The sequence below is a fragment of the Dermochelys coriacea genome, chromosome 2 (genome assembly GCF_009764565.3).
Source record: "Dermochelys coriacea isolate rDerCor1 chromosome 2, rDerCor1.pri.v4, whole genome shotgun sequence".
Classification (NCBI taxonomy): Eukaryota; Metazoa; Chordata; order Testudines; family Dermochelyidae; genus Dermochelys; species Dermochelys coriacea.
The window spans coordinates 107,611,521-107,623,827 of NC_050069.1; the positions used below are offsets into that span (position 1 = coordinate 107,611,521).

Here is a 12,307-nt window from a genome sequence, read left to right on the forward strand (position 1 = left end):
CTCCCAGAAGCCCTCGGACCCCTGGTTGAGAACTGCTTTTTAGGGCAAAGTAAATGTGTCTTAAGTGGCTCCTTCTAAATCCCCACCACTGGGCAATGACCAGCACGCTTTGTGCATGCCTTTATAAATGGAGCCCTTGATTTCAAGTCGCTTGTTTACAGTCTGACAGGCAAATCTTTAAATGTCAGATGATCTCTGTGAAATTCCTGCCTGTAACTGGAAACACTCTTTTCTGTGCTTCAGCTCTCAGTAGGCCTCTATGCCTTCAAAGTGACTGTTTCTGGTGAAAACGGATTTGGAGAAGGATTTGTAAATGTCACTGTCAAACCAGGTAAATCAGTTTGCCAGAATAGTAACTAAATTTTTTCAACACAAGGGCTCGTTCACCACCTTTTTTAAAAGCTTCATTAGTGGCTTAAAAGAATAACTAGTCGCCTAACCACACACACATATTTGTATTCAGTACCACACATTTCTTCAGGGAATTTTTTCTAAATTGAATTTAAGTGCAGTGTGCGGAATCCCAAACTCTGTTCCAGAGCTCCATGCACCTATGGGGAGGGGCATTATTTCACCTGTCTGTCTCCCTGTAGACCATCCCCTCCAGCAGTTAGCCGTTGGGTGCTGAACTGGCCCCTTTCACAAGTTAAAGCAGCCACAGCACTGATCGAAGTTAGGCCATTTGGAATAGTCTCCAGCCTAGGACTGCTGGAGCACAGTGCACTCTGACCTAACATCCTTTCCCCTGCCCTGCCCTACAGTACCCCAGAAGGTACAGCAGGTATTCTAGAGCTGCCTGTGCTAGCTTTATGTCACTAGGGCATTCCCTGACATCAGGGAAATTCCTAGATACTCCAATGGGGTGGCCTTAAATCCACTTTGTGTTGCTAGAGTGGCACAAAGGGGACTTCGCCTGGGCTAAGGATCTGGACCAGTAGTGGTATATGAGCATATCATTCTTTCTCCCTAATCACTAAATTTAAGGTTAGAGGGACTGTTGTTTTACAGACCTGCAGTGTGGCTCCAAAACTGCATGGATTACTTCATGTATCCAGTGAACTGCATTGCAACTCTCAAACTTTGCAGGAAATCAATTTTCTGGTAGTGTTAGACAATATATTGAACAAAGCTGAGCAGTTTCCTCCTGTTTAATTATCTAGCTCATAGTTCTTTAAGAAAACACCATTTTAAGTGCAGTTCTTTAGCTTCTTACCATAGAAAATAATAGATTGTTAGGTGGAAAGTTTCTATCTGATTTCACACACAACCTCTATTATTTTCCGCACTGCCTAAGGATTAATCTTCCTGCTCACTGGCTGGATGTTGGTTTACCTATCATTCTGGCAGATAGCCCTCTCAGCAGAATAGAATTCTATGCACAGGTCTTCTTTAAACAAGAGTTTTCTGTTCCTCTTTTTCACACAGCAGTCAACCAACCACCTGTAGCAGTTGCTTCCCCCAACGCACAGGAGGTGTTTTTGCCTACAACTTCGACCTTCATTGATGGCAGTCGTATGTACCGAGCGACTCTTTGTTTTTATGCTATAATCCTTATATAGAATTGTAATGTTGTTTCGTATGGATGGTACATTTAATTTATTATCACCGTCTCCTACTTATCATATAAGAGCCTCGGTACTATATGTTTATAACGTTACATCCTCTATCTGTGTCCTATTGATGAAGCGACACTTGGTTATTATTTTGTCAGGAAATTTGAGCCCCATCCTTTCTGTTCTAGTGTTTGTTTACCTTTTATTTTTTTTTAAATATGAAAGCTTCTCTTTCTAGATCATTTTCAAGTGGAAAGCAACATGGCCATATGCTTTGGCCTTGATTCTCCACCAGTTTGCAGTCATTTATGCCTGGGAATGTGAGGGGGGGAATGCTATCAAGTCACTCTTCCTGGTGGTAGTGTTTTATGTTCGCTTTGCACAGGGATAAGCTCCTGATTCACCCAGGTACATAAGACATGCCCAACTTCAAGCATGTGAGTGGTCCCACTGAAGTCGATGGAACTACTCATGTGGTTAAAGTTAGGGCATGTGTTTAAGTACCTTGCTGAATCAGGGCATGTATGTCTAAACAAGGAGCATGGCAGGAGATAATCAGGCTGAATGTGTATAAAATGTGAGGCAGAATGAAGTTTGTTATGGAATAATCCATTCTTGAGCTCTCACTCTTTTTCTTCTACTCTCTTCACCTACAGAAAGCTCAGTCAATCAGACTTCACATAATCAAGTTGCATGGGGAGGTTGGGAAGATGAAAATCATCCTCCAATTTGGGGCCAGGGTGCTGGGCTCTGGTGCAGCCCCCTCAGCTGCTTCTCCACTTGAGCAGTGTGTGGGGGCCATTGGATCCACAGACATGCTAATCTCATAGCCTGTCCTTCCCCCAGTTCCCATTGCCATCCTTCATGCCAATCTGTTCAGGGCCAGTATGGAAATCTCTCCATGTGACATAGGGGATGCTGAGACCTCTTCTACAACCACTTTTCTAGCTGTTCCTACTCTTCACAACTGTAGTATTGAGTTAAGCTTTCTGAAGGCTCCTGCCTGCCTTTGTTCCTTCCGCTTTTTCTCTGTTTTGTGTTGAATATCACTCTTCTTCATCATCATCTGAGCTGTTCTTTCTGTTTTTATTGGTGTTGTTTAATCGCCAACCCTTGGGCCCCAATCATGCAAACACAGACGTGCTTAACTTCACGTCCACAAGTAGTCTTATTGAACACAAAAAAGCCAATGGAACTACTCTCATATTTTAAAATTCAGCATGATTGAGGTCTAAATAGATAGCTACCTTAATTGCTGGAGTGGAATTATCTATGGTCTTTTAGGTATATTATATCCTTTCATGATTTTTTTTTCCTTTTTAAAATGGAATAAGGAAGCTAAATATACCCCCTTCTCAATGTAATTGCCATATACACTTACATATTTATAGACTTGTGGCCATTTAAAAAAATCAACATTTACCTCAACATAACCAGGAGTTATCTTTATCTAAGGATAGGAAAATACTGCTGTGGGTCAGATGTTGTGGTTTAATACCTGTCAGCAAATTGAGATTGCTCTGTGTATTCGTGTGTGTGAACATGTCTGAAAAGATAAATATAGAAAACCAATTAAAGTTTCTTAGTATGAGAGGTTTTTAATATTCATAGTGTTAACACCAGACTCTGGTATTTCTCTTTACTTGGTATAGAAAGTAGAGATGACACTAAGATACTGAGTTACCACTGGGAGGAAATTAAAGGTCCCTTGCGAGAACAGAAGGCATCAGCTGACACGCCTGTTTTGCACTTGTCTAACCTTGTTCCCGGAAATTACGCTTTCCGGTAAGAGAGCTCCTTTCGCTCCTACTGTGTTTCAAGCCTCACATCGTGATTTCAATTCAAGATTTTTTTTCTTTTTGTATGTCCTTTGGAGCAGGGACCATCTTTTTGTTCTGTTTGTACAGTGCCTGGCACACTGGGTTTCTGGTCCATGACTAGAGCTCTTAGGTGCTATGGTAATACAAATAAATAATATTATTTGTGGTGATGTTTGCCTCCTCAAACAGAGGGCTATGGCTTTGGCAAATTGTACCCCTCAGTTTAGCTTGTTGCAGAATCTGAGGGAGTAGGATAATGCAGAAACACTTACATGGATTTCACAAGACTGACATGCAGCAAATCAAAATTTGCTTTGCAGCGTGGTGTTATGCAAAATGATATATCAGAAACTCAACCCTCCCCCCCCCGCAATGTTTTCTATAATTGAGGAGAGACTATTTTCATTTTATTATTTTTCATTCCACAAGTTGGCAAGTGTCCTTGGTATCCATATGTAGTCAACTGTTGTAGTCCTGCTCTAGAACTAACTGTAGATAGAATGGGATTAGGAGACGGATCACTGCAAAGCACTCTGGTGAGTCAATATTGCAAGAATCATTAACTTCTTCAGTAAAACCTTTTCACTGTTACCATTTGCCTCCCAGCATAGCCTGCTGAAACTGGAGCCAATCCAGGTTTCTGTGTAACAGCAGAGATTGCCATTGTAATTCTGAGTGCTTGTTCAGTATGATAAATTCTCCATTTTCTAGCAACTTTTAGTTTAGGGCCGAATCTTGCATGCCCTTTATAGGCAGGACTGTCACAGATTTCAACAGGTGATTTGCCTGCTAAAGCGAGCCCTAAATTTGATAAAAAGAAAAGGAGTACTTGTGGCACCTTAGAGACTAACAAATTTATTAGAGCATAAGCTTTCGTGAGCTACAGCTCACTTCATCGGATGCATCCGATGAAGTGAGCTGTAGCTCACGAAAGCTTATGCTCTAATAAATTTGTTAGTCTCTAAGGTGCCACAAGTACTCCTTTTCTTTTTGCGAATACAGACTAACACGGCTGCTACTCTGAAACCTAAATTTGATATAAAATCAATTGTTATGAAATTGCTTAATAACATAACATCATTGAGGTGTGGGAACTTAGAGAGTTCACATACATGTGTGTAAAGTGTGGTGCTCTGTGCAAGCTTTGTGTGCTAATATTTGCTTTGACCCTAGGTCCATATTGTGTTCTCAGTTATACAGATGTAAGTCTTGAGCTACTCTAATGTCTTCATGAGTTACTCCATATTCACAATGGTGTAAATGAGACTGAAAATTGACCTGTTGCCCATATTGGGGATGCTTCTAGAATGCCTTCTGAGCACGGATCTTAAAGTGATCTTCATACAATAATGAATTAAGTCTCAAAAGACCTATGTCAGGTGACCATTTATTATACCCATGTACAGGTAGGGAAACCGAAGTACAGAGACATTAAAGTGACTTGTCCAAGGTTACAAAGGCAATCTGTCACGAAACTGGGAATGAAACTCCAAGCACCTACCTTCCAGTCCTTTTGCTTTCACTGCTGAACTATCCTTCCCCTTACGATAAAATCGCTTTATACTTGTTTGCCCAATTTTGTTGAAAGCTTCAAAGTGCACTCCCTCCAAGTGTTCCATTATGTACATTAGGCACAACTGAGCTCATTTAAAGATGTGTTCTGATACTACAATGAGGAGCACAGTATAAATACCTAAACCAGGTAGCTTTTCCTCAGAATTTCATTCACTTGTAGATTTATATCTCAATCTTAATTTAAAGTATAATGGGATTTCCATTTTGTTTATTGTTAGCAGTAATATAACTTCATTGTTTTGGTATTGTGACTTAGCCTCCATTGACATTGTCTTCAAAAATTTTGGATGCTGTTAAATCCCACTAAAGTAAATAATTTTAGTTCCACAAAGGAAAAAGAGGACACTATGAATGTTAATTACTTCACCTCTGCTGTGTCTGGTATCTAATTTCAGAACTTCTCAAACAATCTTTTCTTCAGTTATTAATACATTTCAGATGGAGAGCTAAATTGTTGGATTCTGACTCAGTAAGTGTTGTTAGGAATATGGGACTTGGGATGAAATATTGGCTATGTTGAAGTCAATGGGAGCTTTGCCATTGATTTAAATGGAGTCAGAATTTCACCTGTGGCCCAGAATGGGGAGAGTTTAAAAATTTCAGGTATATTTTCAGTATCATGCAAGGCAGTGTTTGGAAATCGTTTCCTTATCATTTACCTGAGTATAGGAATCTGGATTTCCTTTGTAGCAGTTCATCACATTAGAAGCACTTTACGTCAGGGTAGGAAAGTGCTCTTGACTTTTTGCTTTGTTTTAGGTGTTATTTTTGCCATCTCCTGTTGCAGGAGAAACATGGGCATCTGAACTTGGCAGAAATCCAAACTAATGGATTATCAATATCCTCCTTCCTCCTGTAGGTTAACAGTAATTGATTCAGATGGAGCAGTAAACTCCACAATTGCATCTCTGACAGTCAACAAACCAGTGGATTACCCACCCATTGCCAACACAGGACCAAATCAGGCAATAACTTTGCCCCAAAACTTCATCACACTGAATGGAAACCAGAGCAGTGATGATCATGAGATTGTCAGCTACGAGTGGTCGCTTAGCCCCAAAAGTAAAGGCAAAGTAGTTGCAATGCAGGTAAGCTTACTTCTTGTTTAATATCAAAAGCTTGTTTTATCTTTTGTTTCTAATTTGAGCAAATAAATACCTCGAATTTGTCATCACATTTGCTAGTTGTTATTTAAAATGTATTGTTACCCCTTTTGACCTATGCAAAATATGCAGTTCTTGTATTAAATTCTTTTTAGAGTCTGTAGATCTTGTTTTCATTCCTTTTGGTGGTGTTTTAATTTATTTTGGCCATCTTTGATTTCTGTGAGCAGCTTCATTATTTGTTCCCTCTTGGTTGAACAAGAATAACAGCTCCCAATTTCTCTCCTTGGATCCAGCCGTTAACAGCATCATTATCCCTTCTGACTCAAGCTTTCAGGGTCTTGCAAGTTGTTTCCATTAGGAGGAGAAATTGATGGTGGAGTCAAGTATTTCTTTGACGCAATCCTGTTTATGTACAAAGAATGTACACAAAGTCCTGTTTCCCTGAACATAATAGGAACAGATCACAGAGGGCAGTTTCTTTGTTCACATTTCCAAACCTCTTTCCAACCAGCACTCTGCCCCAAAAGCTCTCACTTGGCTTTCTTTCAGGGCCACATTGTAAGGTGATGAGTCATCTCTGAACTAAAGTCTGATTAAGGCACATGCACTGATGCTAGGCTCCAGCCAGTCCACAAGCCAGGAACAACATATATATGCCTCACAGGAGGAACAGTCGCTCAGTCTGCTCAATGTCACTCCAGGGTTTAGAACTCTCCCCTGCTCCAGCTATTGTCTTGCTCCAGCCCTGTTCCTAGTCCTGCTCCAGCTATGGTCTTGCTCCAACCTCATCATGGTTTGACACACATTACCAGTGCTTCCCTGGCTGGCTGCTTCTCCCACAGAGAGAAAGGGCAACACCCAAACAATACCCAGCCCCCTATGTTTTCATTCAGTCCCCAGTGAAACCCCTCCACTTACATAGATCAGCTTCTGACCAGCCTGATATGCCTATCATTTGGGTGGTGGCTCCTGTTGTTTCAGCTCTCTTACTCCAAAAAGCAGCTTAACTGCTTATTACATTTGTCATGAATGGAAGGCAGCTTTTAGATCCATCAGCTTCAGTTCCTCAACATTCATCATAACCGTATCTTCCGCTCTCAGTAAAATTGTGCAGTCGTATTAAACTTAAGCCAATTTACTCTATTAATTTTTATGGCTGTTTTCCCTTTTAAGAACTCACTTGAATGAATATTATCCAGGGCGTTTTGCACTCTGCAAGGCCACAGATCTTAACTCTGCAGAGAATTGACTTAATTAATTCCCAGATCATCTGAATCACAGAAGCCACTCTTGTAGGATAGATGGGTTTGTCCATGTTGAAAATGAGGATGTTTCAGGGCTTACCTACACTGGTTTTGTACCACTCTAATTATATTAGTTTAGAAATGGATTATATTTAAATTGGTACAAACCCTTAACATGGACTGAGTTATTCCCATTCATATAAGCAGCTATCTACAACTATAACTGTTCATAATAGAAGGTTGCACTGATTTTTGTGATATTGATTTCTAAATTGATACAGTGGTACAAAAACTGTGCAGACAAGCTCGAAGTCTGAGAAATCAGGTGTCTGTACAACTTGGAACTGTAGGTCTGGGAGTTATTACAGCCCAAAGCAACTCCCCTGTGTGAATGGGACCTGGCTCAATATGTCTAATGGGCTCATCAGTTATCTGATGCTGAAATGCAATGGCATGATACAATTTCTGCTCAAGAACTGGGAATAGTCTTCATGGCTACTAAGCTGAGGATGTGAGGACTGTTGCATTTGGCAGTAGCTGATTTTTAATACAGAAATGAGCTCTGGTTAATTAATAATAAAAATTACACTTTAGATCATTTTAAATGACATCTTTATCAAAGACAAAGGCATCATAATTTGCTACAGTATGCATTGTTATGATGCCACAAATGATCACTTATTAATATGGTGGTTGGGACGTGAGCTATAATGGGCCCTTTACACATTTATATTTAAATATCAGATTACCATGATAATAATTGTGTGATGGGCATTATGAGAGAGTACCTGATGGGCAATTTATGGGATCATGGTTTGGGCCTAGAGGTAAAGTCAGTAACATAACTTATTATGATATTAGTGATATTAACTTCAGTGGGCCCAGGATTTGGTCCTTCTGTATATTTTCTTTATTGACATTTTCACTAGAAGACAATGTACAATACACAATATAATATTATAAGTTGTCTTATTGATATAAAATAGATGCCCTCATAAACCTGTTATCTTCCCAATATGAATGCAATCAGATCTGTTTTTTTGTTTTAATGACATTTTAGTTCAACTATGTGTTCATATTAACTGAGAGAAGCTGTTCTTTTTACAAATATTACATTTAAACAGCTTTGCCGTGTTTAAATAAAAAGACATATCATCAAGGAAACGAAAGAAGTTATAATAATAATGATGATGATAATTTAACTTGTTAGTTATTAATGTAAATGTCACATGTGCTGCACAAGAAATTATTGTTCATTGTTATTGTTTTTAAAATCAGCAATTATAGCAAAATAAGAAATTTAAATTTGACTACAAAGGAAAGACTAGTCTGTTTGCATAAGAGAGTCTGAATAGTGTATCTGAAATTTGCTTTTAAATCTATTTTTCCCTTGAGATACATTTGAGCAGACAAAATGTTTGTTGTTGTTATGGATTAAAACTGTTAGTTGGCTACTATACCAAGTTGTATTGCTTAGACCATTTTGTACCTTTTGATTTTTCTTTCTTCATCTCCTATAATCTTCTGTTTTACCTCATGACTAGGGAGTGCGGACTCCATACCTCCAGTTGTCTGCAATGCAGGAAGGAGATTATACATTTCTGCTGACTGTTACAGACTCAGCGAGACAGCGGTCTACAGCTGAGGTCACCGTGATTGTACAGCCTGGTAGGTAGACTGGAAACAGCTTTAGTTTTGTAGCTGATACATCGGCATCATAATTACAGCTGTTCTTGAAGGCCCTGCTTACCTGAATTGCTTCTGCATTGAATCTCTCAGCTGGCAGACAGAGTATCCAATGGTTGCTGCATCAGAGACTCTCTTGCTTTTTCTTTTAAAGGTGAACAGCAAAGTAAAAAATAAAAATAGACTACAGCATGTCTGCGCTGAAAGCTCCCACTAAGCAGACTGCATGAGGCATTCAGCACAGAGGTACATTTTAACTGATTTTTGGAAAGTTGAAATGCAGTTCTGTGCTGAATTTCTTGCACAGCCAGCCTGCTTAGCGAGGTCATTCAGCACATAAATCAGTGCTTCACTCAATTTTTTTTTTGCTCTGCAGTTAACCTTCAGGATTCCTTTTGTGGTTTGAATTCTCAATAGGCTTGCTTGATAAGTGTTGCTGGAAAATTGCACTATGAATTTTCAAAGATTTCCCCTTTCAAATTATCTTCTGGATTTGAAGCTGACTGATGGACACCCCAAATGGTCTAGGTCTCATCAGACCTTCATGAAGGTTTTCTCTGGGTAATGTATTTGCCAGACTCTAGGCCCCAGCAAGGTGGGAGGGTCCCAGAGTCTGCGCTGTAGCCCGAGCCCAAATGTCGGCACCAGAATTAAACAGCCCCATAGACTGAGCCACGTGAGCCCTAGTTGGCTGGCACAGGCCAGCCACAGGTTTTTAATTGCCATGTAGACATACCCTGAGAGAACAGAGTTCTATGCAGATGACCATGCTGCAGTAAAGCTCTACTATAGCTGTTTACTGCAGTGATCAGGAACACAAATCCCAAATGCAGCCCATGTCTGTGCCTTTAAAACTGAGGACAGCATGACACTATGAAAATTTTGCTCATGAAATGTAGTCTAAGGATGACCCGATATCCTGGGAAATGGGATCATGACTGTAATCTAACTGTAACAGCAAGGATTGAAAGAAGAATCCTAGGAAACACATTTCATTATTAAATCCTCAGCTGGCGTAAATTGGCATAACTCCATTGAAGTCAGTAGCATTTTGCTGATTAAGATCTGGCTCAAGATTCCTTCTTTTATGATCAAGGGCCATATTCATGTTGGTGGAAGTCGGTGGGCTTTCACAGGGCTGGATGAATCTGACCCCACATGCCCACTAAGAGCATATTTAAGTGGAACACAGATAAAGTAGGAAAAAATACCCCGATGCTGATGGGGCAAAGCATTTTTGAATGTTGTGTATGAGAAGATGCAAAAGCTCTTTAAGTGTGATTGTGCCAGGAAAAGTGACTGTAAAAAAGACACTGGGGGGTGGGGGAGATCTCCACATGCCCTACCCCAATCTGTGCACCCCCTTAACTGCCAGACGGAATTTGTCCAACTGTAGGGTTTCTGCATAACTACTTACTAACACCTAGAGGATCTTGCAGACTCTTTTATAAACCAGACCCATGAGATCCTTGCCTTCATATTCTTTGAGCAAATGTGCTCAGCGTATCATATAAAATCTAAATCTCTGTATTCATTAAAAATGGCCCCAGTGATTGATAACCTCCAAAAGTGACTGATTAGTTGTATTTTTTAAATATGATTTTTACAGAAAATAACAGTCCTCCAGTAGCGGTGGCTGGTCCAGATAAAGAATTAACATTTCCAGTAGAAAGCACTACACTGGACGGAAGCAAAAGTCATGATGACCAAGGCATTATTTTCTATCACTGGGAAAATATCAGGTATCTAGTAAGAATGAGGTTAGTCCAATTGCTTGGCTGAAAGAGTATCCAACCCTATTATAAAGGAGATGCAAGACCGAGAATAGCTTTGGGAAACTTGCTGCTTTGCTTGGTGAAGGATGGGATGGAAACTTTAGGGCAATGAGAATATGTAAAGAGTTTAAAAAGAGCAAACTAATGCCCCACAATGTTGATTTGAAAACCCTTCAGCCTGTTTCTTTCACTGTACACCAGCCCTGATCCTACAATCATTTACAAATTTGAGTAACTTTACTCACAAAAAGTACCACCGTTTGTACACAGCCAGGAAGACAGTGGGAAGAAAGGAAGGATCTCATTTGGCTACTGGGTCCCTTTGCCTCCCCACCTCCAACCAAAATATGAAAGCAAAAAGGTGTTGGATTTCCTGGTGTCATGTTATGCTGTTGCATCTACGTGCCATTCTGCTAAGGGGGATTAGCAGCATGTCTGGTAGTGACCTAGAGGAATGTCAGATTCAACTTGAAAGCCTGTGAGATTTCTGCCTGTGTCTTGTAATGAGTCATGGCAGATTAGTACAAACAAAGGTTTGTAAAAAGAATGGCAGGAACTCACACGTCTCCCATTAAAAAGTGAACAAGAGGCTTGCACATCAGTAATGTACACAGTTACCCCTGTATGTTCCTAGACTTCTCAATGAATACAGTGTACTTAATGATAGCTTAAATCCCCAATATGTTTGAGTTCAGGCTTTCATCAACAGACTGGACTGGACTGTTTCTATGTTTAAGTATTTTAACTTTAACATCTTGGACAGTGATTTACAAAATTTTGTAATTGCATTTGTCTGTAGCAAGTGACCAGATGCTTAATAAAAAGTAACAGATACGAACCCATTCAGCTATCACACTCGTGACGCAGCAGACACCTGGTTTGCTGGCACTCACTATATTTAGTGACTGTGTGGCACTCTATGATTACAACAAATGTGGCCATAAGTGTTGTTGAAATATTAGAGCAGGAGAGTGGAAATCAGTATTCCTGGATTCTTTTCCTGCTCGTGACTTGATGTGTGACCATGGGCACCTCTGCATGCCTTAGGCCTGGTCTACAGTATGCAGTTATTTCGGAATTAGCCGAGTTACCTCGAAATAAAACTGGTTCCGTCCACACGACCAAACCAGTTTTTTCGATTTAAAGGGCTCTTTACTCCGATTTCTGTACTCCACCTTGGCAAGTGGAGTAGCACTAAAATCGAGATCGCAATTCCAGGTTACAGGTACTGTGGATGCAATTTGATGATGCTGGCTTCCGGGAGCTATCCCAGAATGCTCCCTTGTGACCGCTCTGGACAACACTCTGAACTCCGATGCACTAGCCAGGTAGGCAGTAAAAGCCCTGGGAACTTCTGAATTTCCTGTTTGGTGACCATCAGCACAGTCCACCATCACAGGCAAACATGCAGAGTCCACCATCTCAAGAGACCACACAGTCCCGGATTCGCAGACGAGCTCCAGCACGGTCCGAATGAGAGGCACTGGATCTCATTGCATGTTGGGGAGATGAATCTGTTATGGCAGTACTACGTTCCAAAAAAAGGAA

The 12,307-nt window shown here is 40.3% G+C and overlaps 1 protein-coding gene across 4 annotated transcripts in view; it reads left to right on the forward strand.

Moving 5' to 3' along the window:
- KIAA0319 (KIAA0319 ortholog) overlaps nt 1-12,307 on the forward strand; it is an 89,257-nt gene that overhangs the window by 42,234 nt on the left and 34,716 nt on the right. For 2 of the 4 annotated variants that reach the window (XM_038389385.2, XM_038389384.2), the window contains exons 7-12: nt 244-331; nt 1,426-1,512; nt 3,206-3,338; nt 5,808-6,036; nt 8,843-8,966; nt 10,594-10,744. In XM_038389385.2, coding sequence (XP_038245313.1) covers nt 244-331; nt 1,426-1,512; nt 3,206-3,338; nt 5,808-6,036; nt 8,843-8,966; nt 10,594-10,744 — 812 coding nt within the window. The remainder of the gene's footprint in view (nt 1-243; nt 332-1,425; nt 1,513-3,205; nt 3,339-5,807; nt 6,037-8,842; nt 8,967-10,593; nt 10,745-12,307) is intronic. The other 2 variants (XM_038389386.2, XM_038389387.2) reach the window with 1 other exon arrangement.